The following is a 27,572-nucleotide window of genomic DNA, read 5'->3' on the forward strand; positions in this document are numbered from 1 at the left end:
TATATATATATATATATATATATATATATATATACATATAATTTTTTTTCCTCCCTCTTTGAACCACTTTATATTAGAGTAAGGTCCAAGTGTTGCCTACCACCCTTTCTATTTTTCCCTCTACTGTAAAAGCCCTTCCTTACTTGCCTCTTTTATGTGAGATAATTTTCCTTATTTTTTCTCTCCTTTTCCCCTTCTCCCAGGGCATACCTTTTTCTCACCCCTTCATTTTTTTTAGATCATCCCAACATAATCAACTCATACCAATGCCCTCTGTCTATGTAGACTCCTTCTAACTACCCTAATAATGATAAAGTTCTTAGTGGTTACATGTATTATCTTCCCATTTAGGAATGTAAACAGTTTAATCTTATTAAGTCTCTTATGATTTCTCTTTCATTTTTACATTTTATGTTTCTCTTGAGTCTTGTGTTTGAATGTCAGATTTTCTATTTGGTTCTGATCATTTCATCATGAATACTTAAAAATCCTCTATTTCATTAAATATTTATTCCCTCCCCCCAAAAAAAATTATACTCAGTTTTGCTGGGTAGGTTATTCTTGGTTGCAATCCTAGTTCCTTTGCCTTTCTGAATATTATATTCTAAGACCTCTGCTTCTTCATTGTGGAAGCTGCTAAATCTTATGTGATCCTGTCTGTGACTCCATAGTATTTGAATTCTTTCTTCCTAGCTGCTTACAATATTTTCTCCTTGACCTGAGAATTCTGGGCTTTGGTGATTATATTTCTGGGAGTTTTCATTTTGGAATTCTTTCAGTAGGTGATCTGTGGATTATATTCTACCCTGTGGGTCTAAGATATCAGGACAAATTTGCTTCGTAATTTCTTGAAATATGATGTCTAGGATCTGTATTTGACCCATGGCTTTCAGGTAGTCCAATAATTCTTACATTACCTCTCCTCAATCCATTTTCTATGTGAGTTGTTTTTCCAGTAGGATATTTCAAATGGATATTCTGTACCTCTTTTTCCAATTGACCATTTTTGGGTTTGCTTCTTCGTTTGCTTATTTGTTTAGGTTTTTTTTTTTTTTGGTGTTCTCTTCATTGGATTTTTGTGCCTTTTTTAACCATTTAACCAATTTTGTGTTTTAAGGTGTTATTTTCTTTAGTATTTTTTCATACCTCTTTTGCCAAGCTGTTAATTCTTTTTTTCATATTTTTTGGTATCATTCTCATTTCCCCCTCAATTTTTTCTCTACCATTCTTATCTCTTTCTTTAACTCTTCCAGAAATTCTTGTTGGGCTTGTGTCCAATTTGCAGTGGTTTTTAGAGGCTTTTCTTGTAGCTGTTTTCACATTGTTGTCTTCTGAGTTTATGTCTTGATCTTTCCTCACACCATAGTAGCTTTTTTATGGTCAGGTTCTTTTTTTGTTCTTTGCTGAATTTTCCAGCTTATTTCTTGACTTTGAACTTCATGTTAAAGTTGGACTTTGATCCCAGGGTGAGGGTGGAGGGGGCACTGTCCCAAGCTTTAGGCTTTTTTTTGTGCTGGTGTTTTTAGAGCGATTTCTAAGGACGTGAAACTTTTTGGTGCTGCCAAGGTGATTTTATTCTAGGAGAAGTATGATCATTGCTCTCCTGGTCTATGGCTTGGTCTTTACCCAAGAAGGGCCTCTGCCCTCCCGCCCTCCCCCCCCCCATAATTGGAAATGTTAGAGATCCTCTCAGCCCTGGAATTGTAACCAGGTTCCATGCTCCTCTGTAGCCACAAGTACTACAGCTCCTCTCTGCCTTAGAGCTGTAATCAAGGCTCCTTTTACGAAAGAGCACCCAGTATCTGCTCAGGGTCCCTTGTAATTTCTTTCTAACCAGTTGTTCAATCCTCTTACCCGGGTTGACAACTCCTGAAACTTCAGCTGCTGCTATTGCAGCTTCCTCCAAAGCCCACAACTGGTGTTGCCACTACATGTACTTCAGGCTGGCCCCCACCCCTGGATCACAGACCTCTCTTGCCAACCTCCTAAGTTGTGTTTGGCTGGAAAAAAAGTCTCATAACAACCTTTTGTTAGCTATGCTGCTCCTGAAATAATTTGACACATTACTTTAAAGCTGTTTGGAAGAGAATGTTGGTGGAATTTGGCTAGATTGCTACCTCTACTCCACCATCTTGGCTCCCTCCTGTCCATTCTGTTTTGATAGTCTACCTAGTCTATCTATTTATCAACAACAATATCAATAATGGTGTATATTTATATAGCACTTTATGATGGACAGACTATCATATCACAGAGAATCTTAGAGTCTTAGAGTTGGAAGGTACATAAGGAATCATCTAGTTTAACCTCTTATCTGTAGGTAGACCTTGCAAGGACTGTTGTTTCCATTTTTACAGGGGAGTGAACCAAGCCTCAAACAATTTTAAGTGATTTTCCTGAAGTCACATAGCCGGTAAGTGGCAGAACCATGACTTTGGACTCTGGTATGCTAAATCCAGGTTCAGTTCTTTCCATTACATCATTCAAATCAATCCAACAATAAGCATTTATGAGGTGCCTGCTCTGGGCAAAGCACTATGCTGGTGCTGAATATAAAAACAAAACAAAACAAACAAAAAAAAACAGTTCTTGTACTTGGAGTCTCTTTTTCACTTTAGAATAGCATGCAAAGAGACATTTTTTTGCACAGAGTTTTGACATACTGTTAGCCCTGAGTCCTTTTAGTACCAGATGACATTTTGGAAAAAATATTTTGAGAACTTTATTTCAATAGAATTGGTTTCCTTTGTATTCCTATTCATTTTATTTTGTGCATTTAAAAATATTTTTCTGAAAAGGGGGCCACAAACTTCACCAGATTGCTAAATGGGTCTGTGACACATACAAAAAGCTAAGAAGCCACTTCAGTAGAAAATCTCCTAGAATCTTTTTAGAGCAATAACTTGAATATCAAACAGATGAGTTCTTAGAGAGATTGGAGGAGGCTCTATTGAAGAGGGTAAGGGATGCAAGAAAGAGCAAAAATATGAGAAATAAAGAGGAATGTAATCCAAAAAGAACAAGAGGATTCATTGCAAGTCAGGCTTCACATGGGCACTGTAGTTAGTACCTTTCTCTAGCACTCTCTTTAAAGTGTCCCCCTTTCAGGTTCAGTCACTTTTTTTGTGAAAACTAGCGCTTACCTTCCTACATCTTCCCTTCTTCTTTTAGATGCTCAACCCCTGCTGAGGCTTTAAACTAGCTGTCAAAGCTGGGAAGGCTCAGTAGTCACAGATGGCCTTTACTTGCAAGTAGGAAGTTGTGGCAATTTCCTGCTGTGGTGATTTCATTGTTTACAGCAGAGTAACCCAACAGATCATCAAACAGATCAACTGGAAACCTCCTTGAGCTAGGGCAGAGTTCAAACATCATAGTCCCATATGCCTCACGTACTTCCAGGGCTGTTCAGAAAGTCCTATTCCTTATGCTTATCTACCCTGGTCTGCCTTCCCTACAGTAGAATGTTGCCCTCCTAAGGAACTAAGAATCATCAGAGCATATAAAGTGAGTAATGAATTTGGTCCCAACATCATTGTTAAGATGATAGAATCATTGTATCTGCTTCATAAAAGCCTACGTGGATAGGGATATTGGGGATGCCCTGATGAGTAATTCCAAATGACCCATCTACCCCTGAAAAGAGTAACAGTAGAAGCTTGCATAGGCGTTAGATGTGTGCAGATTACTCCTATGTCCTACTGCTAGTTTAACTTTGTTTTCTAGGGAGAATAATTTCTATTTTTTGTTGTTGTTGTTTCAAAATACAGGGATTACATCAGGCAGTGAATGGCCTAGGATGGTATTACCACAAATTTAGGAAAAACTATGTCAAGGCAGCAAAATACTGGCTAAAAGCAGAAGAAATGGGAAATCCAGATGCCTCGTACAATCTTGGTGTTCTTTATCTTGATGGCATTTTCCCAGGAGTCACTGGAAGGAACCAAGTGAGTAAGACTTCATGGAACCACGATTAAAAGCTTTTTCTTTTTGCTTTTTGGAGTGGGGAGGACAGGGCAATTAGGCTTAAGTGACTTGCCCAAGGTCACACAGCTAGTTTTTCCATGTTAAGTGTCTGAGGCCAGATTTGAACTCAGGTCCTCCTGACTCCAGGGCCAGTGCTGTATTCACTGTACCACCTAGCTGCCCTGAAAGCTTTTTCTTTTAATACATCTACTTCCCCAATGTATTTGGGGAAATCTATAAAATTAAAACACATATAAAAACGACTACTAAAAACCAAAACCAAAACCAATGAAAAGAACCAGTGAAGCAGATATAGCCAGGCACCTAGACTGAGTTAATTTCTGAAAGTTGAGCCCTTAATTTTGTTCTGGATGTCCTGGAAGTCCAGGCATAAGTGGATACAATTTCAGCTACATATTTTTCATTATCTTGAAAAAAGGAAGCATACAAATTAGTCTAGAGAGAGAAAAACTTTTTCATGGCCATGAATTCTAGGCAGAAGCTAGTATTTCTTCAGTGTCTTCTAAGTGCTCAGCACTGTTATAGGCACCTGATGAGATTTAAATGGTTAGGCATATGGTCCTTTCCCCAAAAGCTTTAGAGTCTAGCTGGAACAGTAAGAGTAAGGCGATGGAACAGTATGTGACAGTAGTTAATTAGGAACTATATTGGGTGGTACAGATTTTAAGTGGTGATACAGAAAAGAAGGTACTCAGAGAATATTTAGATTTGTAGGAGAGTTATTAAGCATGCATAATGAACAAAAATACATACAGGCTGTCCCAAAAATCTTAGTGCAGTTTTAAGCTTTAATAGTTTAAATAAGTTTTAAGATTTAATAGCTTGAAACTGTGCTAAGACTTTTGGGATGCCCTGTATGTATTTTTGTTCATTATGCATGCTTAATAACCCTCCTACACATCTAAATACATGACACTTATATTGCTAATTATATTCTAGTTCTCATCTCTCTTAAAATAAATTAAAATTATGTGTATGTGTTTGGAGGGAGGGCTTAGAAAAATCAACTGAGTGGATTTTCACCTGAAGTGACTGCTCGTGGGCTTTATGTGTGATGAACAGGTTTGTTTACTGGCTAGCTTGATCCCTGGATTAGCTGGAGTAGGTTTCACATATCAGACAGAAACCCTCCTTTAGAGGGCTTGTGTCTTCTAGAATTGCTTGTCCTGTCTTTGTTTCCTAATTTAGAGTATTTGAAGTTATGAGTCTGTGATAAAATCAGTCTTAAGGTACCTCACTATCTTGGCATTTCTGAAATCAGCTCGGCAGAGAGGGCAGAAGAACATAGACGAGAGCCCTCTTTATTAGGCAGGCTGACATCTTTATCTGTTTCTTTCCAGACATTAGCTGGTGAATATTTCCATAAGGCTGCACAAGGAGGACACATCGAAGGAACCTTGTGGTGTTCCCTATACTATATGACAGGCAATTTGGAGACTTTTCCTAGAGACCCTGAGAAAGCTGTTGTGTAAGAAACCATGAAAAAGTTATATATGGAAAAGACATTTATCATAGCAACAGCAACAGAGGGAATGGGGAAACATATTTTGGGAAATAGTGTCTTGGGAATTCTTTACACTTCTCCTTGGGAAATCACTATTCCACCAAGGCTTACCTTATTATTATTACTTTTAATTATCTGGCAACTGATTATCCTGTTTATGAGTTTTAACTGGCCCTTTTATTTTGGTCAAAGAAAATAAAACTTAGCTAGATTGCTAAAAAGCATGCACATTTTAACAAAGAGGTGATTGGAATAGGAGGTGAAAATGAGGTTTTTAGATTATATTATAAATTTCATTTATTGGAAGGGAAGTCAATATGCAAAGTGAATTTAAGCACCTCTTCAAATTACTTTTGTTCAGAAACATGAACAAAGATATCGTCAGCTTTACAGAGGCATTTTCATATGTAGCAATGGAAATGGGTAGTGATGTGCATATCATAGGTAAATGATGTTGAGGAAAAGTAAAAATTCACCTTATTGATTTCTGCATATAAAACTTTTCCTTCTTTAGTATAAATAATTGAGAATTGACCATCTGTACCTGTATTCTACCATTTCATTTGTAAGCATTTATGAGAAAGAGCAGTCACTACAAAGCTCTAAAAAATGTATCATCATTTTTCTTCTTGACGTTCACTTGTGATTTGTTGCTATGTAAAAATTCTAACAAGCAAAATATTCCCCAAATGGGATTTGTAGAGCTCATATGCAAAAAAAAAGATAATTATTTCCACCTAATTTAATTTGCAGTGGTTTTGATATTTGCTATCCCCTTGTCTTTTATAGTTGGGCAAAACATGTTGCGGAAAAGAATGGCTATTTGGGGCACGTCATTCGGAAAGCTCTCAATGCCTACTTGGACATGTCATGGTAAGCTTGAAACACCAGCTGCACATAAATGTTTGCATTCCTTTAATTTCTTTGTGTTTTTCGATTAGTTTATACAGTTTTAAGAAATATGGTTTTTAAACCCAGTAGAATGAGGGAAAGTTATGGACTCCCAGTAATGGCGGCATTTCAGAGGCTAATTGGCTTTTGATTGAGAAATAGTATTTCCAGTTTTAACTATATGAGAGAACTATTTCACTGATGGAAAACTTCACCTTCAGCAAACTAAGAAACAGTGATACATTAGCATTTCAGTTCACTCCGCATCTCCTCCTGCATCTCGTTCCTGTAGATAACCAAGCATTTACATTGATCCTAGGAGTTCTGAATCAAGGTTACCCTTAGATACAGGAAATTTAAGTCAAGAAGCATTTATTATATGCCAGGCACAAAGAAAGGCAAAAATGGTCCCTGCTCTCAAGGAGCTTACCATCTAATGTGAGAGATAGCATGTAAACAGCTACTTAGCAAAAATATATCTACAGGGATGGCTAGGTAGCTCAGTGAGTAGAGCACCGGCCCTGGAGTCAGGAGGACCTGAGTTCAAAACCTGCCTCAGACACTTAACACTTACTAGCCGTGTGGCTTTGGGCAAGTTACTTAACCCCAGTTGCCCTGCCTCCCCCCTCCAAAAAGTGAAAAAGTAAAAAGTAAAATAAAAATGTATCTACAAGATAATGAGGTTATAGGAGCTATAGGAAACTGAGGTCAAAAGGTATCAAGAAAGGCTTCTTGTAGGACTCTAGCTGGGACTTGAGGGAAGCCAAGATGACAGAGATGAGGAGGGAAGGTACTCCAGGACTGGAGGGCAGGATGGACTTGCTGGTGCAAGGAACAGCTAGGCAGCCCATGTCACTGGATTACAGAGTACATGCAAAAGAGTGAGTTGTAAAAATACCAGCAAGATGGGAGAGGGCTAGATTATACATGGCTTTGAAAGCCATGGGGTTTTGTATTTGATTCTGGGGATGATAGGGAGCAACTAGGGTTTGTTGAATAGAGGGAGTACATGGTCCAACTTGTGATTTGAGATCGTTTTGACAGCTGAGAATATGATGGACTGGAGTGGGGAGATTCCAACCAGCTGGCTATCTCAATAATCCAAATGTGAGTTGGTGAGGGTGGGTGGCAGTATGAAAAGAGAGAAGGGGCATATATGGGCAATATCAGAAGGTAGAGTGAACTTGGAAAATGATTGGCTATGGGGTGAGAGTGAGGAATCCAGGATGGTACCAAGGTTGCCAGCCTAGATAGTAATAGGAAAATTAGGAAGAGGGGAAGGCTTGGGTGAAAGATATCAAGTTCAGTTTTGGACATGTTGAGTTTAAGATGTCTACAGGACATCAGTTCCAAATGCCCATTAGGTACATAAGGATATAATTCTAGAGGTTAGGAGAGAGGTTAAGGCTAGATAATTAGATCTGAGTATTATCAACATAACCTCAAGTCACTGTCCTCTTTGCCATATGGCCAGGGCAGCAGGTCCCTTCCAGGTTGCCGAGGAGGACACAGATGGGTAGATGGGAGGCTTGAGACTTTACTTGAAGTCTGTCCTACCATCTCAGGTGACAAGGAGCCTGGGGTGACCGGGACGTATTTGCCAGTGCTCTAGTTTAGCATGTGAGAAGGCTTTCCTCTCTTTTTCAGCATTCTGAGTCTTCTTCCTGAGCTGCCTGGTGGCAAACTCAGCAGATGATCACTTATACACACAATGGATGGCTTTGCTACCTCTTGGTTTTACACATGAAGAGGTCTCCTCTCAAATGGGATGACAGAATAACTTACATTTACACTGCTTCAAGGCTTGTAAAGCCATTCCTTCTAGTAGTCCTGGGACATATGTGACAGGAGTATTTTTGTCCCCTTCTAACAAATAAGGAAGCTGAAACTCCAAGAAATGAACATGTTTGTCTGTGGTCATGCAGCTATTAAATGTTGAAAGAGGCAGGATTCAAACCCCAGGTCCCTAATTCTAAGTTCATTATGTCATGTTGCCCCCAAATGTATGCTAAAGCCCTTTGTCAGACTACAAAGTATTGTGTAAATATAGATTGTTATTATTCAGATCTTTGCCTCTTTCAAATCCATATCCCAACTCTCTATCATAATTTTCTCCTAAGCAAAACAATTTTAAGCTGGTTTATTGCTTAAATTTAGACATTTCAGTAAAAATGAAAATAGCTATGCAAATTAACACGGCCCTGTAGACCATGATAGAAATAGACCATGAAAGAAATCAGATCAGCTCAGACCTAACTATGCTCTAGTAAGAATATTAATTCAGAAGTTAAATGTAACTCAAATGATGGAGAATTTTCCTTTTTGGGCTACTAGAGGTCACAGTCATGGGAATGCAATATAAAAATATAACAGCTTGTGAAGACTTGTCAGTGTGATAGATTTTGAAGTTCACTGCAAGATTGAGCCACCCCAACCCTTTTGTAGAGTTATGTGTGTAAGGTTACATTTAAATATACACAGTATGGGTGTGCCTTACTTTGTACAACAAAAAGTTGATTGTTATGAACTTTTTAAGACAAATCCCATTTTCCTTGTTGACATATCTTATCATTTCGAGAGCAGTGGCAGCTCAATTTTGACTTGACATTTTTATGCCCTGTAAGTCAGCTTGGTGGTCAGCTAGTTAATGGTCTGTGAGGAAATACTTAGGTGGGAATAAACATACCTGCTTTTATGAGCTTTTTAAATCAGAATTTTTGTATTTGGGGCTCTCTTAAAGGGAAAACATATTTGTAAAATGGCCCCAGTTGTGGGCCATATTTTATTTTATTTTATTCTTTCTGCAGGGAGTGTTTTCCTTCTTTATTAATAGCATAGGATTCTTTCTTTCATTTTCTGAATTTAGATGACTTGACATCATGCAGAGTTTTACTTTAAAGTATAACTTTTAAAAATCTCCTGTTAGTTGACATCAGATCAAAATTTGTTTGCTTTCTCCACCTTACAGTAATCTGACAGCACATGGATTTTTCAGAGCCCCGGATGCACTTTGCATGGTTTTTAGGTTGCATAGCAAAATCACTGATGAGCCTAATGGGTTTTTAAAATATAAGCTTCAGCCTGGATTTAAAGACTTTCAGTGCCAAAAGGAAGGAAACATTATCATCTATCTCAGAAGGAAAATGCTTACCATATGAAAATATTTTGGGGATGTTTTTGCATCTTCCACATTTCCAAACCCATCTCCCTTCCACATGCAGAAAATAGAAAATATCCTTCTTTTCTTCCATAACATGTTGTGATTTTTCCCAGTTGGCCATTTTTAATATAATGTGCATAACTGCAGTGAACCAACTTTCTATACCACCTCCTCCTTTTCTTTTTTCCTAGTTTATGAGGAGATTTATTCTGGACATTATTTTTAACTTATGTGTGTCAGTTCGATGAGCTTGTACTTTCCTAGGTCATTCCAAAATTCATTTGGAATAGTTTAAAAAGGGAACATGAACTTTTTGCTATATAGGCATAGTATGGAAGATAACGTCAGAGCATCTGAAGTCATCTTTGGACATGTCGAGAAATTGTCCGGGAAAGGGCCAGAAGTCAAGCTGTCCTGTTTAATTTCACTCTTTTCCCTTTTGCATTTGTTTTATCTGGGAGTTTTACATTCTGTTTTCTTTTGTCCTGAAAAGTTCTAAAGTACTTCACCTAAGAGGACGCCAGATTTATGGTGGGCTTCAGGCAAGATGAATTGATCTGAGTTCCAGGTGAAAAAGATGCACTTTGTTGCACACATGGTGTATACTAGACTTTAATTTCCTCCATCTCTTTCCCCCAAACCACTGCCTGAGGCCTGGGCAGAACAGGAAATGGTCTAAAGGTGTTTTTTTTTTTTAAATGTATGTGTAGTTGATCGAGTTTATCATATGAAGGCAGTGTGGTATCAGTTGTAGATATCTATGTAGATATACCTGTATAGGTATGTGTATAGATATAGATTATGTATATAGATACTGAACCATAACTTTTCATGTGTGAGTTGGGTCTTAATGGCTACTAAAGTACTGTTGAACACTGATTCTATGGCAAAATAATTTAGCCAAGATAACTAAGTGAATTAATGGAAAAGCAGGAAGGAGAACCCAGCTTTCACTCCACCTTGACCATGGTAGAAGCAATGTGGAACTGTAGGAAATAGACTGGGTTCAAAGGACTGGGTTCAAATCCTAGCTCTGCCACTTCTCAGCTGTGTGACCTTGGATAAGTCACTTTCTGGGCCTCAGTTTCCTCACATGTAAAATTAAAAGTGTGGACTAGATTTCCTCCAAAGGTTCCTTCCAACTGTCTGTCTATGATCTTGTTGTTCTTTCCTGTAACAGCTTCTCTTTCAATGTGATAAAGTGATAAAAACTGTAATATGCTCTAGCTACTTCTGGATGCTTTCCAAGGCTTTGAGAATGGTTGGTGGGATGTGTTCTTTTTTTTCCCTACTGCAACAATACAGTATAGTGTAAAAGCCACTGGACTTAGAGGTCAAAAGACCTGAGTTCTTGACCCAGTTTTACCATTTATGAACCACATGTCCTTGGACAAGTCACTTACGTGCTGAACTTCAGTTTCTCCAGCTACAAAAACTAGAGACGGTACTGCTTGTTCGACTTACTGCAGAGCTGTTGTGGAGACTGGCTACTTTGTAAACCTGAAGGTTTTCTTTGTAGAGAACCAGGGTGTCTCAGCAGTTATGTAATAGCTTAGGATCTCTGGGATTGTGATTTCTAATCCTGGCTCTCTGTCTGTCCTGCTTTGTGACTGAGAAAAGAACTAATCCCTGCCCTTCTTGTCATTGTTGTTTCATCCCCTGAAAATTGAAGGTGTCAGAAGCAGAGTGTGCAGACATTTGGGGGAAAGTTCTACATAAATCTTGGCTATGGAAAAGTCTCTGGGTTTTTTCCAGCTCCTTAGCTGACACTAATTTTGAGCAGAGAGGAGGAACATTGTTATGATCTACTTAGTGTTCATCAAAAGGAATTTTTGCTGCCCAAACTATGAAACTTCACAGACTCTCAGATTAGTGGTAGGTGGGTGAAACAGCATAGAGCCGCAGGAAGACCCGAGTTCAAATCTAGCCAAATATTTACTGGCTGTGTGACACTGGGTAAGTCATTTAATCCGTCTGCCTCCATTTCTTCAACTGTAAAATGGGAATAATAACAACACCTACCTCACAAAGCTGCTGTGAGGACCAAAAATGTATCACATTTTACAAACATAAAAGTACTATATCAATGTTAGCTAGTCATTTTTTTTTGTCATTATCATTATCAGAAAGGGACCTTAGAAGCTAAGTGGATCCCATGCACGTGAACATGAATCCCCTCTCCAGTATGCCAATGAAGTCTCTAAGGACGGAGAATCCACCACTCCCTATAGCGACCCATTCCACTTTTGAACAGCTCTGATTGTTAGGAGGTTTTTCTTCCTATCGAGGCACAATTGGCCTTCCATCCATTGTTTCTCTATTCCACTTGAAGATGGCTCCTGTGTCACTTCTAAGTGTTGTCTTCTCCAGAATAAATACAACCACTTTGATCATTTGATCCTTCCTTTCTTCTATAAATGATCTTAAATAACTGGTATTTGGGGGGGTTGCTTTTTTTTGTTGGGGGGAAGGCAGGACAATTGGGGTTAAGTGACTTGCCCAAGGTCACACAGCTAGAAAGTGTTAAGTGTCTGAGGCAGGTTTTGAACTCAGGTCCTCCTGACTCCAGGGTTAGTGCTATTCACTGTGCTACCTAGCCACCCCCAATAACTGGTATTTTTAACTGGAAACTTTTGAAAGAAGCTAGCTACTTATTTTGCTATTGTTATTTTTCTGAAGAAACCTTTTATAACTTGAGTTGAGATCTGTATTAAAGGCTTTCGTGTGAAACATAATATTCACTCTTTAAAGCTCCTCAGATGCTTATCTTTGTGCTTGTGGAGTATCATAAACAGTGGGACAGAGGGGTGGTAAGGTGGCAGAGTGGAGGGTTAAGGAACGTGGTCTCAGAATGGCTTGTCTCCTGTCAGCCCAGATAGAACAAGTTTAATGATCCCATACACCAGATTCTGGATGGTGGTGGTACTAGTTAGTAGTAGTAGGTCAATGTGAAACCTTGGAGCACCTTTTCAGAGAAGGTGTCTATGGATATCTTAATAATGCTTCCTTCATAGTCCTGTAAGGAAGAGAGAGCAAGTATTAACATCATTTCATAGATGTCTGACATTCAGAAAAGTTAAACCTTCTAATTTGTCCTCTCATCCAGTGACACAACTAGAGAGGAAAAGAGGCTTGCCTAGTGTTGAAGGGCTGGTAAGCCACAGAATGAAAAGTCTCAAATCCAGGCCTTGTGACTACAAATCCAGGGTGAAATCTTTGAGGGAAACCCTTACATTCCCACAGTCTAGCATACCACAGAAGGAAATAGAATATAAGTCCCTTAGAACAGAAACTTTATCACAGCACATAACTAATGCCTGTCCCTCCTGAAGCTCCCACTTCTTGGCATTTCTTGGCATGAATTTTACCTATGGCCCTAAGAAAACTCTGGGGAGCAGATAACTAGAGACATTGTGCAACTGTTAAAAAATACAAAAAAAAATTTGGAAAACTGCCCCTGTTGGAAACTTCCCTGTCCCTTCTTGCTATGCACCATGGCTAATTGCTTTGCTGCCTTATGTATAATGGAGTCTGATATAATCAGCACACTCAGCAGTCACACTACCCGTGACCCGCAGCATAGCTGAATCCAGATTTTGTTGTCCTCATTTGGCTTCTAAATATCTATGAGGCTTTTTTTCCTGGTGCCACCCTGCTAGTAGTCACTTGGAATATTTTGGAAAAGTTGGGTCTAATAATAAATGAAATTGGAGATAGAGCCAAGATGGCAGAGTATAAAGGCAGGGACTCATCTGAGCTGTCCCCCAAGTCCCTCCAAATACCTTTAAATAATGATTCTAAACAAGTTCTAAAGCAGTAGAACCCACAAAAAGATGGAGTGAAACAACTTTCCAGCCCAGAACAACTTAGAAGGTTGGCAGGAAAGGTCTGTTACAGAAGTGTGAGAGAGGAGCATGGTCTAGCAAGCTGTGTCAATGCAGACCAGGCCCCAGCAAACCAGGAGCAGGCCTTGGGGTAACTGGATCATTGGCACCAGTGGTGATTTCTGGACCCCTCAGTCCATAGACAATGACAGTGACAGTGGGTCAGAAGGGGATTTACAGAGGTCCCTTTGCAGACGCCAGGGGCAGGACTCTGCTTCATTGGCTATATTTAGATCTGGGTCACAGTCCTGGGTCTTAGACCCAGGATGACAAGGAGCACTAGCATACCAGAGCTTGTGACCACAGGGGAGAAGGGACCCTCCTCACAATTCTAGGGCTGCAAAGAGTGCTTGTGGTCACTCACAAATCAGTGCACAGTACAGGAGAGTAGCAAACACAACTCTATAGATCATATCACCTTGAAAGAGACAAAAACTTACAAGTACCCAAAATTACCTCCAAAACCAGCTACACAAAAAACCTGAAGCTTGGAACAGTGTGCTCCCCACTTAGGAAGCAGAGAGTTAAGAAATAGGCTGGAAATTGAGCAAACAGGAAAAAATTCTGACCATACAAAGTTACTATGGTCAAGGAAGATCAAAACACACACACACAGAAGGCAACAAAGCCAAAATTCCTGCACCCAAAGCCTCAAGGAAAAATATGAATTGGTCTCAGACCATGGAAGAGCTCAAAAAGAATTTTTAAAAATTAAAAATTAGAGGGAAAATTGAGAAGAGAAATGAGAACGATGCAAGAAAATCATGAAAAAAGAGTCAACAGCTTAGGAAAGGAGACACAAAAAATACTGAAGATAATATCACCTTAACAAACAGAATAGGCCAAATGGTAAAAGAGGCCAAAAAAAAAACTCAATGAATGCTTTGAAAAGCAGAATTAGCCAAAGAGAAAAATATATACAAAAAATCACTAAATGAATAGACCACCGGCCTTGGAGTCAGGAGGACCTGAGTTCAAATCCAGCCTCAGACACTTAACACACAAAAAAAAACCTAGCCATGTGATCTTGGGCAAGTCACTTAACCCCAATTGCCCTCCAAAAAAAGCAAAAAAAAAAATTCATTGAAAAGAAGAACTCCTTAAAAAGTAAAATTGTCTAAATGGTAAAGGAGATACAAAAACTCACTGAAGAAAATAATTCCTTAAAAGTAATAATTGGGATGTGGAAGTTATTTGCTTTATGAGATATCAAGAAACAATCAAAGTCAAAAGAATGAAAAAATAGAAGAAAATGTGAAATATCTCATTGGAAAAATAACTGACCTAGAAAATAGATCTGGGAGAGAGAATTTAAGAATTATTGGACTACCTGAAAGCCATGATCCAAAAAAGGACCTGGATATCATATTTCAAGAAATTATAAAGGAAAATTGCCCTGATATTGTAGAACTAGAGGGTAAAATAGAAAATGAAAGAATCCACCAATTAGTTCATAAAAGAGATTCCAAAATGAATATTCCTAGTAATATTATAGCCAAATTTCAGACCTCCCAGATCAAGGAGAAAATACTTCAAACAGCCAAAAAGAAATAATTCAAATATTATGAAGCCACAGTCAAGATAACACAAGATTTAGTAATTTCTACATTAAAGGATTGGAGGGCTTGGAATATGTTATCTTGAGGTTAGGACTGCAACCAAGAATCACCCACCCAGCAAACTAAGTATAATCCTTCAGGGAGGAAAAAGGGAAATTCAATGAAATGGAGGGCTTTCAATCATTCCTGATGAAAAGACCAGAGCTTAATAGAAAATCTGACTTTCAAGTACAAGATGCAAAAGAAGCATAAAAAAGTAAAAGAAAGAAAAACCATAAGGAATCCGATCAGGTTAAACTGTTTACATTCCTACATGGGAAAATTATATTTATAATTCCTAAAAACTTTCTCATAATTAGGGCAGTAAGATGGAGTATACATAGACAAAAAGCAGAGGTGTGAGTTGAATGTGATGCTATAATTATCTAAAAATAATAATAAAATTAAAGAATGAGAAAGAAGAATACACTGGGAGAAGGGGAAAAAGAGAGGTAGAATGAGATAAATTATCTGACACAAAAGAGGCTTGAAAGAGATTTTACAGTGGATGGGGAAATGTGGGAAGCAGTGAGGGTAACACATGAACTTTACTGTCATTGAAATTTGGAGGGAATAATGCACAGACATAGTTGGGCAGAGAAATCTATCTTACTGTACAGGAAAGTAAGAAGGAATGAGGATAAAATAAGGGAGGGGGGCTGATAGAAGGGTGGGCAGTTTAGGAAAAGTAAAAGTCAGAAGCCAAACACTATTGAGAATGGACAGGATAAAAGGACAGAGTAGGATAAACAGAGAGAAAATAAGATGGAGGAAAATAAATGGTAATTATACTGTGAAAAAAAATGTTTTACACTGAGTTTCTCTAATAAAGACTTCATTTCTCAAACATATAGAAACTTGAGTCAAATTTATAGAAATAAGAGCCATTCCTCAGTTCATAAATGGTCAAAGGATATGAACAAACAGTTTTCAGACAAAGTAATCAAAGCTATCTACAATTATATATTTTTAAAGTGCTCTGAATCACTATTGATGAGAGAAATGCAAATTAAAACAACTCTGAGCTACTATCTTACACCTGTCAGATTGGTTAATATGACAGAAAAGGAAAATGACAAATGTTGGAGAGGGTGTGGGAAAATTAAACACTAATGTGCTGTTGGTGAAGCTGTATACTGATTCAACCATTCTGGAGAACAATTTGAAACTATGTACAAAGGGCTATTGACCAAGCAATACCGCTAGTAGGTCTGTATTCCAAAGAGATCAAAGAACAAAAAGGAAAAGGACCTATGTGTACAAAGATATTTATAGAAGTTCTTTTAGTGGTGTCAAAGAATGGGAAATTTAGGGTATGTCCATCAATTGGGGAATGACTGAACTAGTTGTCGTATATAATTGTAATGGAATACTGTTGTGATTTAAGAAGTAATGAGCAGGATGCTCGCAGAAAAAATATGAAAATACTTAACTGGGCTTATGCAAAGTGGAATGAGCAGAATCAGGAGAATACTGTGCACAGTAACAGCAATATTGTATGATGATCTATAATGAATATCTTAGCTATTCTCAGCAATGCAATGGTCCAGGACAGTTCTATAGGACTTATGAGGAAAGGTACTGTCTGTCTCCAAAGAAAGAACTGATAGAGCCTGATTGCAGATCAGATACTCTTTCTTTACTTTCTTTATTTTTCTTTTGTTTTTTTTGTCAGTGTTTTCACTCACAGAATGACTTATGTGGAAATGTGTTTTGTATGATTACACATGTATAACCTATGTCAAATTGATTACCTTCTCAATGGTGGGGGAAAGGGAGGAAGGAAGAGAATTTGGAACTCAAAATTTGAAAATAAAATCGCTAAAATTGTCTTTACATGTAATTTGTAAAATAAATATTAAATAAGATTAAAAATAATAAAATCTATTTATATAGAGTTTAGCAGTCACTAAATGAATTACATGCCTCTAATTTGATCCTTTCAACCACCGTGAAGTACAATGTGCTCATCTCTTAGCCCCATTCACAGATGAAACTTTTGAGGCCCAAAGTAATGAGGTAACCTGGAACTCGCCTCAGGTTATATATGTAGCGAGTAGTAGAGCAGAGACTTAAACATAGGTCATTTGACTCAGAGTTCAGGGCTCTCTTTGCTGCCTCTGTACCTCAACCATAGTTTCAAGACTTTAGAATTATTCATACTTCCCACTCTGATTTAGTATAATGTATAGAAACAGTGGTTCCATGGCTAGAGTCCACTTTAAAATCATATCATACCTTGGCAAATCAATCAGTCAACAAGCATTTATTAAGCACCCATTGTGTTCCAGGTACTGCCCTAGGTACTGGTTCATTTCCAATCGTCCTGATTTATATCTTGCCACTTGACCCAGACGGCTGTGGAGGAGAAAGTGAGGCTGGTGACTTTGCACAGCCCTCCTTCACTTAAACCCAATTCATTTGCAAGTCATGGCATCACCTTCCTGATGCCATGGTCGTTGAGAATTAAGGACAAACTGCCCTAGGTGCCAGGGATACGCATACAAAGAATGAAAACAATCCCTATCCTCAAGGAGCTGACATCCTAAGGCCAAACTCCCAACATCTTCAATACTAAACTTTCACTGAAGCTGTTCTGAATCATGAGCCTGATGGACTCTCTTATGAAATAGCAGTCTCCAAAAAAACACTAGGCATCTTTAGAATGTAAGAACGTGAGCAATCAAGTCCAGTCCATAGCCAGTGTTGGGACATAATATTTATCCAGTAGAGGGCGCCATTGTACCAGCTAGTTCACAAAACCCTTATCTGTGAACTCAGCCTTTTACGATGAATAAGAAATAAATCAATTCATGCAGTATTTTTATCTACAGTATTCATTTAAAAAAAACTCATGATTTCATGTTTTTTTTAAAACTGCTTATTCTGTGCCCTCTTATGTTTGAGTATAAAATTCTCTCAGAATATTCTTAAGAGCCACTACATGGAATTTATTATTAATTGTCTATTTTTAGGCATGAAGCTCTGCTGTATTCTGTCTTAGCAGCAGAAACTGGGATTGAAGTGTCACAAACAAATTTAGCCCATATCTGTGAGGAGAGACCAGTAAGTCACTGTTTTCTGCCTATACTCTAAATTTAAGGTAAAGGGGAATAAACTATGTCTCACAAAACCTCATTGATTCATGGAATGACTCCTTCCTTCACTCTCTTCCCCACTAGGAACTGGCAAGGAGATACTTGGGAGTTAACTGTGTTTGGAGATATTATAATCTCTCTGTTTTCCAAATCGATGCCCCTGCATTTGGTATGTATAGAGAGACTGCTGCTGAGCTGGGCCATTAACAACCATGAGAACATTGGTAACAAAGAAAAACCTAACCGTTTTATGTGAAGTAAGAGATTTTAAAATAAATTAGAAAAGAGAAAGAATTCTATGATGAAAATCACAGTTAGAAGGCAGACTCTCCAGACCTGCACAGGTCTTTTTTATCTCCTACCTCCTTAGACTCACCATTTTGGTTAAAAAAAAAGGGGGGGAGGAGAATAAAAATTTTTTTTTAAGTTATTTGGAGGATAACTCTTAAACATGGATTTGCTACAGGAGAGAAAAGCTTATCTGAATCAGTAAAGAAAATTTCTAGTTGAGAACTCAAACTTAAGCAGCAAGAGTCCACAAGCATTTATTAAATGCCTACTATGTGCTAAGGAATGTTGCTAAGTTTCAGCACCAAAGAGAAATCTTGCCATGCCTGGGCTTTGAGCTTGAACTCTTAAGAAACCCACAGGCCCATTCAGGATAGCTATTTTAATTAGAAACAATTTGGAAAAAGGTTTTGACTCCTTAACTAGAGATGGGAAAAGTACAAAAGCTTCTCTGCTTGTAATTCAATTCATTTCAAGCAACATCTCTTTAAGTGCCTCCTTAGGAAGCATAAAAGCCTTGTCCTCAGGAACTGGCAGGTCAGAGGAACAGCAATGTGAGGGTGTCTGCAGCTACCATTAAAGTGAATCTCTTCTTGCCTCAAAGCTTATTTGAAGATGGGAGACCTCTACTATTATGGCCACCAGAACCAGTCGAAAGACCTTGATTTGTCTGTGCAGATGTATGCCCAGGCTGCTCTGGAGGGAGACTCACAGGTAATTAAACACTTGACTGTGTCCCATGCCCTCTTTCTGAAATCATGTTGCATAAAGGAGAGCAGGAGAAAGGCTGCAGCCTGCGGTCAGTAGCGCCCTTGCATGAAGGCTGCTCTGGTCATTAGCAGCGGCAAGACGGTCCTGGGGGACCATTTCATAGTTTTATTTCAGAGTGCCACAGGAAGTGGGATGCTTGTTACTGTTTTGAGTGTGTGTGTGTGTGTGTGAGCGTGCACACTCATATTCATTCATTCATTTATTCATTCTTCATACATTTCAAGTGCCATTTTTCTATAGAATCATGTGCAATGCCTGGGGGGAGATACAAAGTTTAGCTAAAACATGGTCCCTGTCCCTATGGAGCTTACAATAGAACTCAAAGGTAGCCTTCATACCTAACATTCCATGTATGAGAGGATAAACACAGCCTGGGAGGCCTGCGGGCGGAGGGAGGTTGTTTTTGGCTAGGGGGCATCTGCTCAGCGGTTACTAAAATGTTTATTTAATATACTTTCTAATAGAAAACATTTTGACCTTGATCACTTGTACCATTGAATCTCTATATTTAGTGCTGTCCCTGGTGTCGGCTTGTGAGAGTGTATTTATATAAACACAATGCTGAACTGAAACTGAGACCAAGTGAAGCCTGCAGACCTACCTTGTTTGAAACTCAAAAATAAGGGGAAAAGGGACCAAAGACCCCATCCGTCTTTGTCTCATTGTGCCTTGATTTGGCACTGTTTGCTCATCATGCTATAGATAGAGGGCACCTGCTCCCCTCTAGGGAGGGGAATGTCTGTCATTCTCTCTATGCTGGCTCTCTTTCCCTCCAGCTGCCTCTAGCCCTGGCTGGCAAAGGGGAAGAACATCGACTGAGCCTTCATCCACCATCCCAATTCTATTTATAACCCCAGCTCTCCCTTAGTGGCTCAACCTTCAATTCTTGTTGATGGGCCCCAGGAAAATGAGTAGGACATGAGAAAAATTGATAGTGATAGCTAGCCCCTTATAACACTTCAAGGTTTGTAAAGCTCTTTACTCATCTCATTTGATCCTCAACAACTCTGTGAAGTGTTGTCATTCCTACTTTATAAATGAGGAGACTGAGTCTGAGTGAGGTTAAGTGATTTGCCCAGGGTCACAAGGCTAGTCAGTTTCTGAGGCAGGATTCAAACTCGGAACTTCCTGATTCTGAGTATAACACTCTTTCTGTTGTACCTCTTAGCTGCCTGAGTTTTTCTCATGGGGGTAGAAATCAACAGCACTGTACAGGGTCTTTTGTATTGATGACCATCACCATTAATGAAAGTGCTTATTATCATCCAATATTCACCCTACACTAACATCTTGCTTTAATTTCTCATCATGGCATTGAGGTGAATACTGGTTTGCAAAAATCTATGCCTCTGGAAAACAAGTTCTGGTAACTGCCAGTGCTAGGAAGGCATCAGGTGTGGGTCTGGTGGTGTTAGGAACAGCCTGGTAAAGCTTTAACCACAGCAACTTATAAAGACACCTGCTGAGTTGTAGAAAGCTTGTGACTTGCTGCTAATATATACCTGTTGCTGGTCAATCAATGAGAGTCAGAGTGAATTGGGTTTAAGGTGTAATTTTTAAGAAAGAAATCTAGCCCATAAATCCCAATATATCTTGCTTTCAGTCATCAAAATGTACATTTCTTGGGCAGAGTACCCACAGGCAAGGGTGTGGGTACCCTAAGTAGACAGAGGGAAAGGGAGAGGAAGAAGAAAAAAAGGGAAGGGTAGAGGAGGGAGGATTGAACAACTCCCCATCCAAATATGCATCCCCAGTCTTCCTCAGTGCTAGTCTCACATCACTACTTGCTTATAATATGACTATTCTAATCAGATGAGCCATAGACATCATAAATTCGTTATATCCAAGACAGAACTCATTATCTTTTACCCCAAACCCATTCCTCTTCTGAATATTTCTCTTTAGGATGAGGGTTCCACCATGTTGCCATTCCCTTAGGGTTGGAACCTTGGCTTTCTTCTCAACTCCTGACTCCTTTTCCTACATATCCAACCAGTCCCCAGTTTTACTCTTTCTGTTTCCACATCTCTTGCATTCCTCCACACAGCTGGACCTTAGTCCACATCCTCACTTCTTCTCACGTAGAGTATTAGTCTCCTAATTAGCCTCCTTGCCTTGTCCCTCCTCTCTCCAGTTCATACAGCTGCCACAATGGTTCTTCTGAAGCACAGATATGACCACTCTGCTCATCTACTCAATAAGCTTTTTGGCTTTCTAATGTGTGTAAGACAGAATATAAACTCTTCTGTGGGACTTGTAAAGCCCTTTGCATCGTAGTCCCAAGCTACTTTTCAGGACTCTCTCCAGTCCAGCCAGACTAGCCTTGTCACTGCCTCCCATCTCTGTTCTCTTCACTGCCTGTCCGCCATGCTTGGAATGCACTACCTCCTCTCCTCTAGCTCACAGAAGCCCTTTCTTCAAGAGGCAGCTTAAACTTCTAGTTGTCCTCTGCCTAAATGACTTTGTTTTAATGTACTGGTGTGTGTAAATGCTGTCTTTCCTCAAAGAATGTAAGCAGGAATTGTTTCATATTTGTCTTTCTGTCCTCAGTACCTAACGTAGTGTCTGACGCAGAGTAGGTGCTTTATATGTGCCCATCATCATCATCATCCACAGAGACAGGATTGGGTGCCTGCCAAGTTTATAGCACCAAGCTAGATTCTGGGGTTACTAGGATGGTTCCTTTTCCTTCAAGAGTTTGTAATCTAATGGAAACAGACATTGTCTTGTACTGACTAGATCCTTAAAGTTTATTGATCTGAATTGACATCTATGCAAAAAGAAAACTAATAATCTAAGGTAACACATACTTATATAGTGGGATGGATCTGTGATCTATCACATCAGTTTGGGGATGCCATCCATTAGTGTAGCTCCCAGCTCATCCATGCCTTGTCATACTGTGCAACTCTTGCCCTTGAACAGATCCTCAGGGTCAATGAAAGGATGGATTGTAAATGCTGTAGGAACTCTGAGGAGCTACTCATGTTGGGGATTAGGCTGGTTGGGTAAAGCTTCAGGGAGGAATTGGGATTTGAGCTGGAGTTTGAAGAATAAAATTTAGATTAGTAAACAGGGGAGAAGAGACAAAGAATCCTAGCCAGGGAGGGAGAATGATTAAGGTTCCTGAATGAAGAATTTGTGGAGATCGGAATGTGAAGCAATGGAACATAAAGTTGGAGGAGATAGTAGGGTAGAGGTCTGGTTGTAGAGGGCCTTGAATACTGGGCTGAAGGATTTTAATTCTGTTTTATCTGCAGATTGGAGGCAAGGATGGGTTTTTTTTGTAGGAGTTCAAAGGAATTTTTAAAGAAGACTGAGACATATTGACCTCTGGATGAGAGAAAGACCATTGTCATTCATTCAATAAACATCAAGTGCCTAATAGGCACAGAGCCCTGTGCTAAGTGCTGAGATTACAAAGAAGGACCCAATACTGTCCCTACTCTCCAGAAGCTCACAGTCTAATGCAGGAAACAATTTCCAGACTTTGAAGAACAAATAAGTCATATACAGGATAAATTAGAAATAATCAATGAGGGAAAGCACTAGAATTAAAAGGATAGCTTAATAAAGGGAAATTTTCCAGCGCTGTACAGCTTGAGCAGAGCCTCTAGGAAAGACGTGTAGAAGGATAATTGTCCACAATAAGGTTTGGATAGCTTATGATGCGAAGGGTTGGAGAAAAAGCCCATACTGATGAGGTCATGGTTCCATTGAAATACTGAAGCAATGAGCACTGGGACCTAAGGAATGGGATGTGGAGCAGCCGGATGGGCTCTGGATTTGGAGTCAGCAGCACTGGCTTTAGATCCTGCCTCTGTCAGTTACCACCAATGTAACCCTGGGCAAATTGTTTAACCTCTCTGGGTCTCAGTTTCCTACCTGTAAAATGAGGGAATGAGACAAGGTGGCCTCTAAAGGCCCTTCCAGGGCTGAGTCTATGATCCTATGAGGGGAGAGAGAATAGCAGTCAAGAGCCCTCTAATTAGCAACAACATTATTTAACTTAACCTACCTTTTACCTTAAAATGAGTTGACTAGCAACTTATTGACAAGGTTTTCCTTCTCATCCATATGCAGGGAGCAGCACAGAAAGCTGGGTTCTTTCTTCACTCTTTGTGCAAACATTACACCTTCCTAGATGTGAACAACAAATAAATTCCCTCAGCCCCTTTCCTAGGTCTAGTGAAAAATCACTTACCTGGAGCTTGTAGCCTTGGTCAGGGGCCATTGGCAAGAGCATGTGTCCTTCCACTGTTTAAATTAACTTAGGAAAATGTTTAAGTGAGAACACAGTGGGAGTAGCAACTGGAAGAAAATGTGGTAGGGCACTCTAGCGCCCCATACCAGGTGCCTTCCCTTTTAGGGTTATGTGACCAAGTTTGCAAGAGGCATTAACCCCATGAAGCTCTTGAATTAGAAAGAAGGTATTCTTCCTTGCTCTGCTCAAACCCCTGAAGGGAATCTGTCTAAAAGATTTATAACTGGGAGGAGGAGGGGTTATTTGCCAATAAGTGTTTAACAACCGGCTCTCTGTAAAATAGGTATGTCCAGCACACCTTTAAGTCTAATCTGCATTATTAACTTTTTCCATCATTTTCTTAAGCCTAGACAATCGACAAAATAATAAATAATCACTGATTTTAGGCACTTATCTATTTCTGAAGTGTGAATATTCATACTGAAAATTTAACAATCAGTTTACCAGCCTATACAAGCTGGCTCCAGAATATAGCTGATTAGAACCATTCCCAGACTTCCTGAAAACAGGAAGTAGAGCAGAGACTTTTCATAGAAAGGACCTAAGAGTAATTTTCCCATGGTAATTAATGGAAAGCTAAGCACAGCTATCCTATGCCTTAAAAGTATGCCCAGTATTAGAATATGACTCCACCAAAATGTGAAAATACAAAGTTTGGTTTCCAACCTGCTGGTAAGGCCTCAAAGAATAATCAGTAAATAATGGGCATAGCCTTTGCTTTGGTCCATTCCCCCTTTTTTTGATGTGAAGGCAAAATTTCCAGCTAGTTTTGTTTTCAGAAAGTGAAGGAAAAGGACAAATCCTCCGGTTGACTAGTTTCCGAGCAGATGGAGCTCAGCATCCCTATGAAAGCCTACTGGTTCTTTTGCAAATAAATTTCTCAGATGCATATATTTAGGGAAACAACTCATCAATGAAGATGACAAAACCATCTGGCACTAGGACTGAAAAAAATATGGAGGTTGTAAAAGTTTACATTCTGATGAGGGGTGTGGGTATGTGATTTGTTTGTTTGGAATGGCTGAATTTTGTTTGTGGTTTGTTTGGTTATTGTTTGTTTGTTTGTTTTGATGTTTTAGGGATTTTTTAACCTGGCCCTTCTAATTGAAGAGGGAGCTACTATCCCATACCACATTTTGGAATATCTAGAGATTGATCAAACACTCCATTCTAGTAACATCTCAATCCTTCAGGAACTCTATGAAAGGTGAGCTCATAACTTCACTTGATGACTATATGGCATTCTGTGTGTGTGAGCTAAAAGGGAAGAATTTGCTTCTGGGTAAAGTCTGCCTTCCATTTCACACTAGCCTGGCACCCCGACTGCCTACTAGCATATCTTAACAGGGAAGAATGAAAAGGGCTCAAGATCCAGGGCTTACTAGTGAATTTACAAATTTCCCTGCCCAGCCAACTTCAGCTGATTCATTACTATTTGCCTTAGGCACGAGGTTTATAGTTCGGGGTTGTTGACATAAAGTCAAACTCCTAGATAAAAATATTTCTTTTGTAAATGCCTATGGGAAGCTGTAAAAAGAACAATCATCAGATAACTTTTCTTGGAGTGAAGTTTTTGTATAGCTAGGCATGTAAATAACAATACCAGTGATGATGGTGGTGATTCTAGCGGCCAGCATTTATATAGCACTTTAAGGTTTTCAATGAGCTGTATACATGTTATCTCATTTGATCCACTCTATGAAGTTATTATTATCCTCATTTTATAGCAGAAGAAACTGAAGGAGAGATTAAGTGACAACTCTGAGGCAAGTGTTATTATTAGTCCTATTTTGCAGATGAGGAAACTGAGGCAGGAGAATTAAGTGACTTGCCCCAAATCGCATGGCCAGTAAACCTGGGCTAGAATTTGAATTCAGTTCTTAGAGTTAGCTCTTTGAAAGCAAAGGTTGTCCTCACTTTTCCTAGTCTAGTCTTAGCCCTGTCCCTGGTGCTGAGCATACAGCAAATGATTCATAAGCACTTTATTCATCCCTTGATCCTCTCTTCCTGATCCCCAGGCAGATGCTCTCTCCACTAGGTTCCGCAGGTAACTTCTAGGGAAGATAAGGTTGGGGTGGTTGATAAGGAAGAAATGAATTATGTGGTGACCTTCAGCAAATCTCTGAACATTAGCAGAATCATTTGTGAAATGAAGAGGTGGTTTTGTGAAACCCAGGCTTCTCCTAACCCTAACACTCTATGATGTTAAAGCCATGTTTTCAGGTCCAGGCTTTGGGAAGGGGCTTAATGGTAGCAAAGTCATCATTTAGGTAGTGTTATTCAGTTTACAATACTTTGGAGAGGGGCGGCCAGGTGGCTCAGTGAGTAAGAGCACCAGCCCCAGTGTCAGGATGACCTGGAGATCAAATCTGGGCTCTGACACTTAGCACCATACCCAGAAATAACTGGCCACGTAACCTTGAGCAAGTTACTTAACCTCAATTGCTTAAAAAAAAAAAAAAAGAAAATGTCAGCGATCAGTATTATTACCAAATTAAGTCAAATAATCAGGGTGATTTGTGGTTTTTATTGTAGGTGCTGGAGCCATAGTAATGAAGATTCACTCAGTCCTTGTTCATTAGCTTTGTTTTATTTTTATTTGCGGATTATCTGTAATGGAATTTTGCATTCAGCCCCGGTAGGTATTATGTCCCTGGGCCTCCCCCCACTTCCACCTATCTTTACAATCCCCGACCTTTCTGGCTGTTATTCATCTAATACCCACTTCTGAATTTTGGCAGATGTACTTTCTGGGAACCTTTCTGGTCTCTGTATTGATCGCATTGGCAATCCAGTATTTTCAGTCAGTCTCAGGTAATGATTTATCTAAATCAAACCCATTACAGGAAAAAAAAAGTGTATGCATGCATGCGTGTGTGTGTGTGTGTGTGTGTGTGTGTGTGTGTGTGTATGTGTGTTCCCTTCCTCTGTTAGGTCTTACTTTCCTGCCTCCATTTTTCTTTTACTTAGACTATTCCATCTACCTAAAGTACCTCCTGATTTCCACTCACAACAACTCATCCAGTCTTTCCCTTCAAGGCCCAGCTCACACACCACCTCCTTTTCATTACTACAGTAAATATTAGTTTCATTGCAGTGAATTGAGTACTTTTCCAAATCACCCCCAACTTGTCATAATGCCCCCTTCTTTCATTTCTCTAGGATTTAGTTTGTGTCTCTGATATGACACTTACCAGGTACCACATTGTATTGTGGATATATGTATCTTAACTTGTCTTCTAGATCTGGGGTTCACAAACTTTTAAAAAATATATTTTGATAATATTTCTATAGAATTTGTTTTTGCAATTCTATGTATTTTGTTTTATGTATTTAAGAACACTATTCTGAGAAGGGGTCTACAGGCTACACTAGACTTGTCAAAGGGGCTAATGACACACCAAAAAGTTTAAGAACCCCTATTCTAGATTATAAATTTCTTGAGAGCAGGAATAGTGATTTAAACTACTTTATATCCCTCACTGCAACCAGAACAGTATCTTGCATATAGCAAAGGTTCAATAAATATTTGTTGAATGGATGAATACATGTTGATAACGTCTTAAATACATGGATGTATAAGTTTGAAATCATCATCAGAAGGCTTTTATTCAGCATGTATCTGAGTCAGGGGAGAGTGTTTTGTACAGACCAAAATAAGCCGGCACACAGGCTCTTTTTAGATTGTAGTCTAAAATAGGCTCCACAACCTGGACAGACACAAAAAGATGTAAAGACTCACAAACATCTATGCAGACATTAGCAAACAACAACACGAAGAAGGGACATGCTCTATAAACATTACTGTGGGGATTATTTGTGTAGCAGAAAATGAAAAGTGAACAGAATAAACCTGATGTCAGGAGGTGGTGAGAAAGGAGTTAGTGGTGAGAAGGGCAGATGGAATCATCATTTTGCTTCCAGTCCCCTAAGGAAGTTAATGAGGGACCAGGTCTGATGCCTTATCATCAGCTGGCTTATAAATCTAGCTCATGAAAATTCAATTCCATCACTAAATTTGTTACCAGGTATAGCACATTCATTTTGCATCTTGTCAGTGTTTTCCATTTCAAATTATCGTTGTCATTTTTACTCTGTAGAAATATTGTTATGATTATTACAAATGCAAT

The 27,572-nt window shown here is 39.1% G+C and overlaps 1 protein-coding gene across 1 annotated transcript in view; it reads left to right on the top strand.

Annotated features, from left to right (window-relative positions):
• Positions 1-27,572, top strand: part of SEL1L3 (SEL1L family member 3) — a 128,021-nt gene that overhangs the window by 90,668 nt on the left and 9,781 nt on the right. The window contains exons 15-23 of the mRNA XM_069068930.1: positions 3,768-3,944; positions 5,325-5,452; positions 6,278-6,361; positions 17,997-18,087; positions 18,204-18,288; positions 19,012-19,121; positions 24,522-24,649; positions 25,978-26,080; positions 26,184-26,256. Coding sequence (XP_068925031.1) covers positions 3,768-3,944; positions 5,325-5,452; positions 6,278-6,361; positions 17,997-18,087; positions 18,204-18,288; positions 19,012-19,121; positions 24,522-24,649; positions 25,978-26,080; positions 26,184-26,256 — 979 coding nt within the window. The remainder of the gene's footprint in view (positions 1-3,767; positions 3,945-5,324; positions 5,453-6,277; positions 6,362-17,996; positions 18,088-18,203; positions 18,289-19,011; positions 19,122-24,521; positions 24,650-25,977; positions 26,081-26,183; positions 26,257-27,572) is intronic.

The sequence above is a fragment of the Petaurus breviceps genome, unplaced genomic scaffold (genome assembly GCF_028583685.1).
Source record: "Petaurus breviceps papuanus isolate PSGF00001 unplaced genomic scaffold, PetGlider_PUasm1.0 140, whole genome shotgun sequence".
NCBI classification, from domain to species: domain Eukaryota; kingdom Metazoa; phylum Chordata; class Mammalia; order Diprotodontia; family Petauridae; genus Petaurus; species Petaurus breviceps.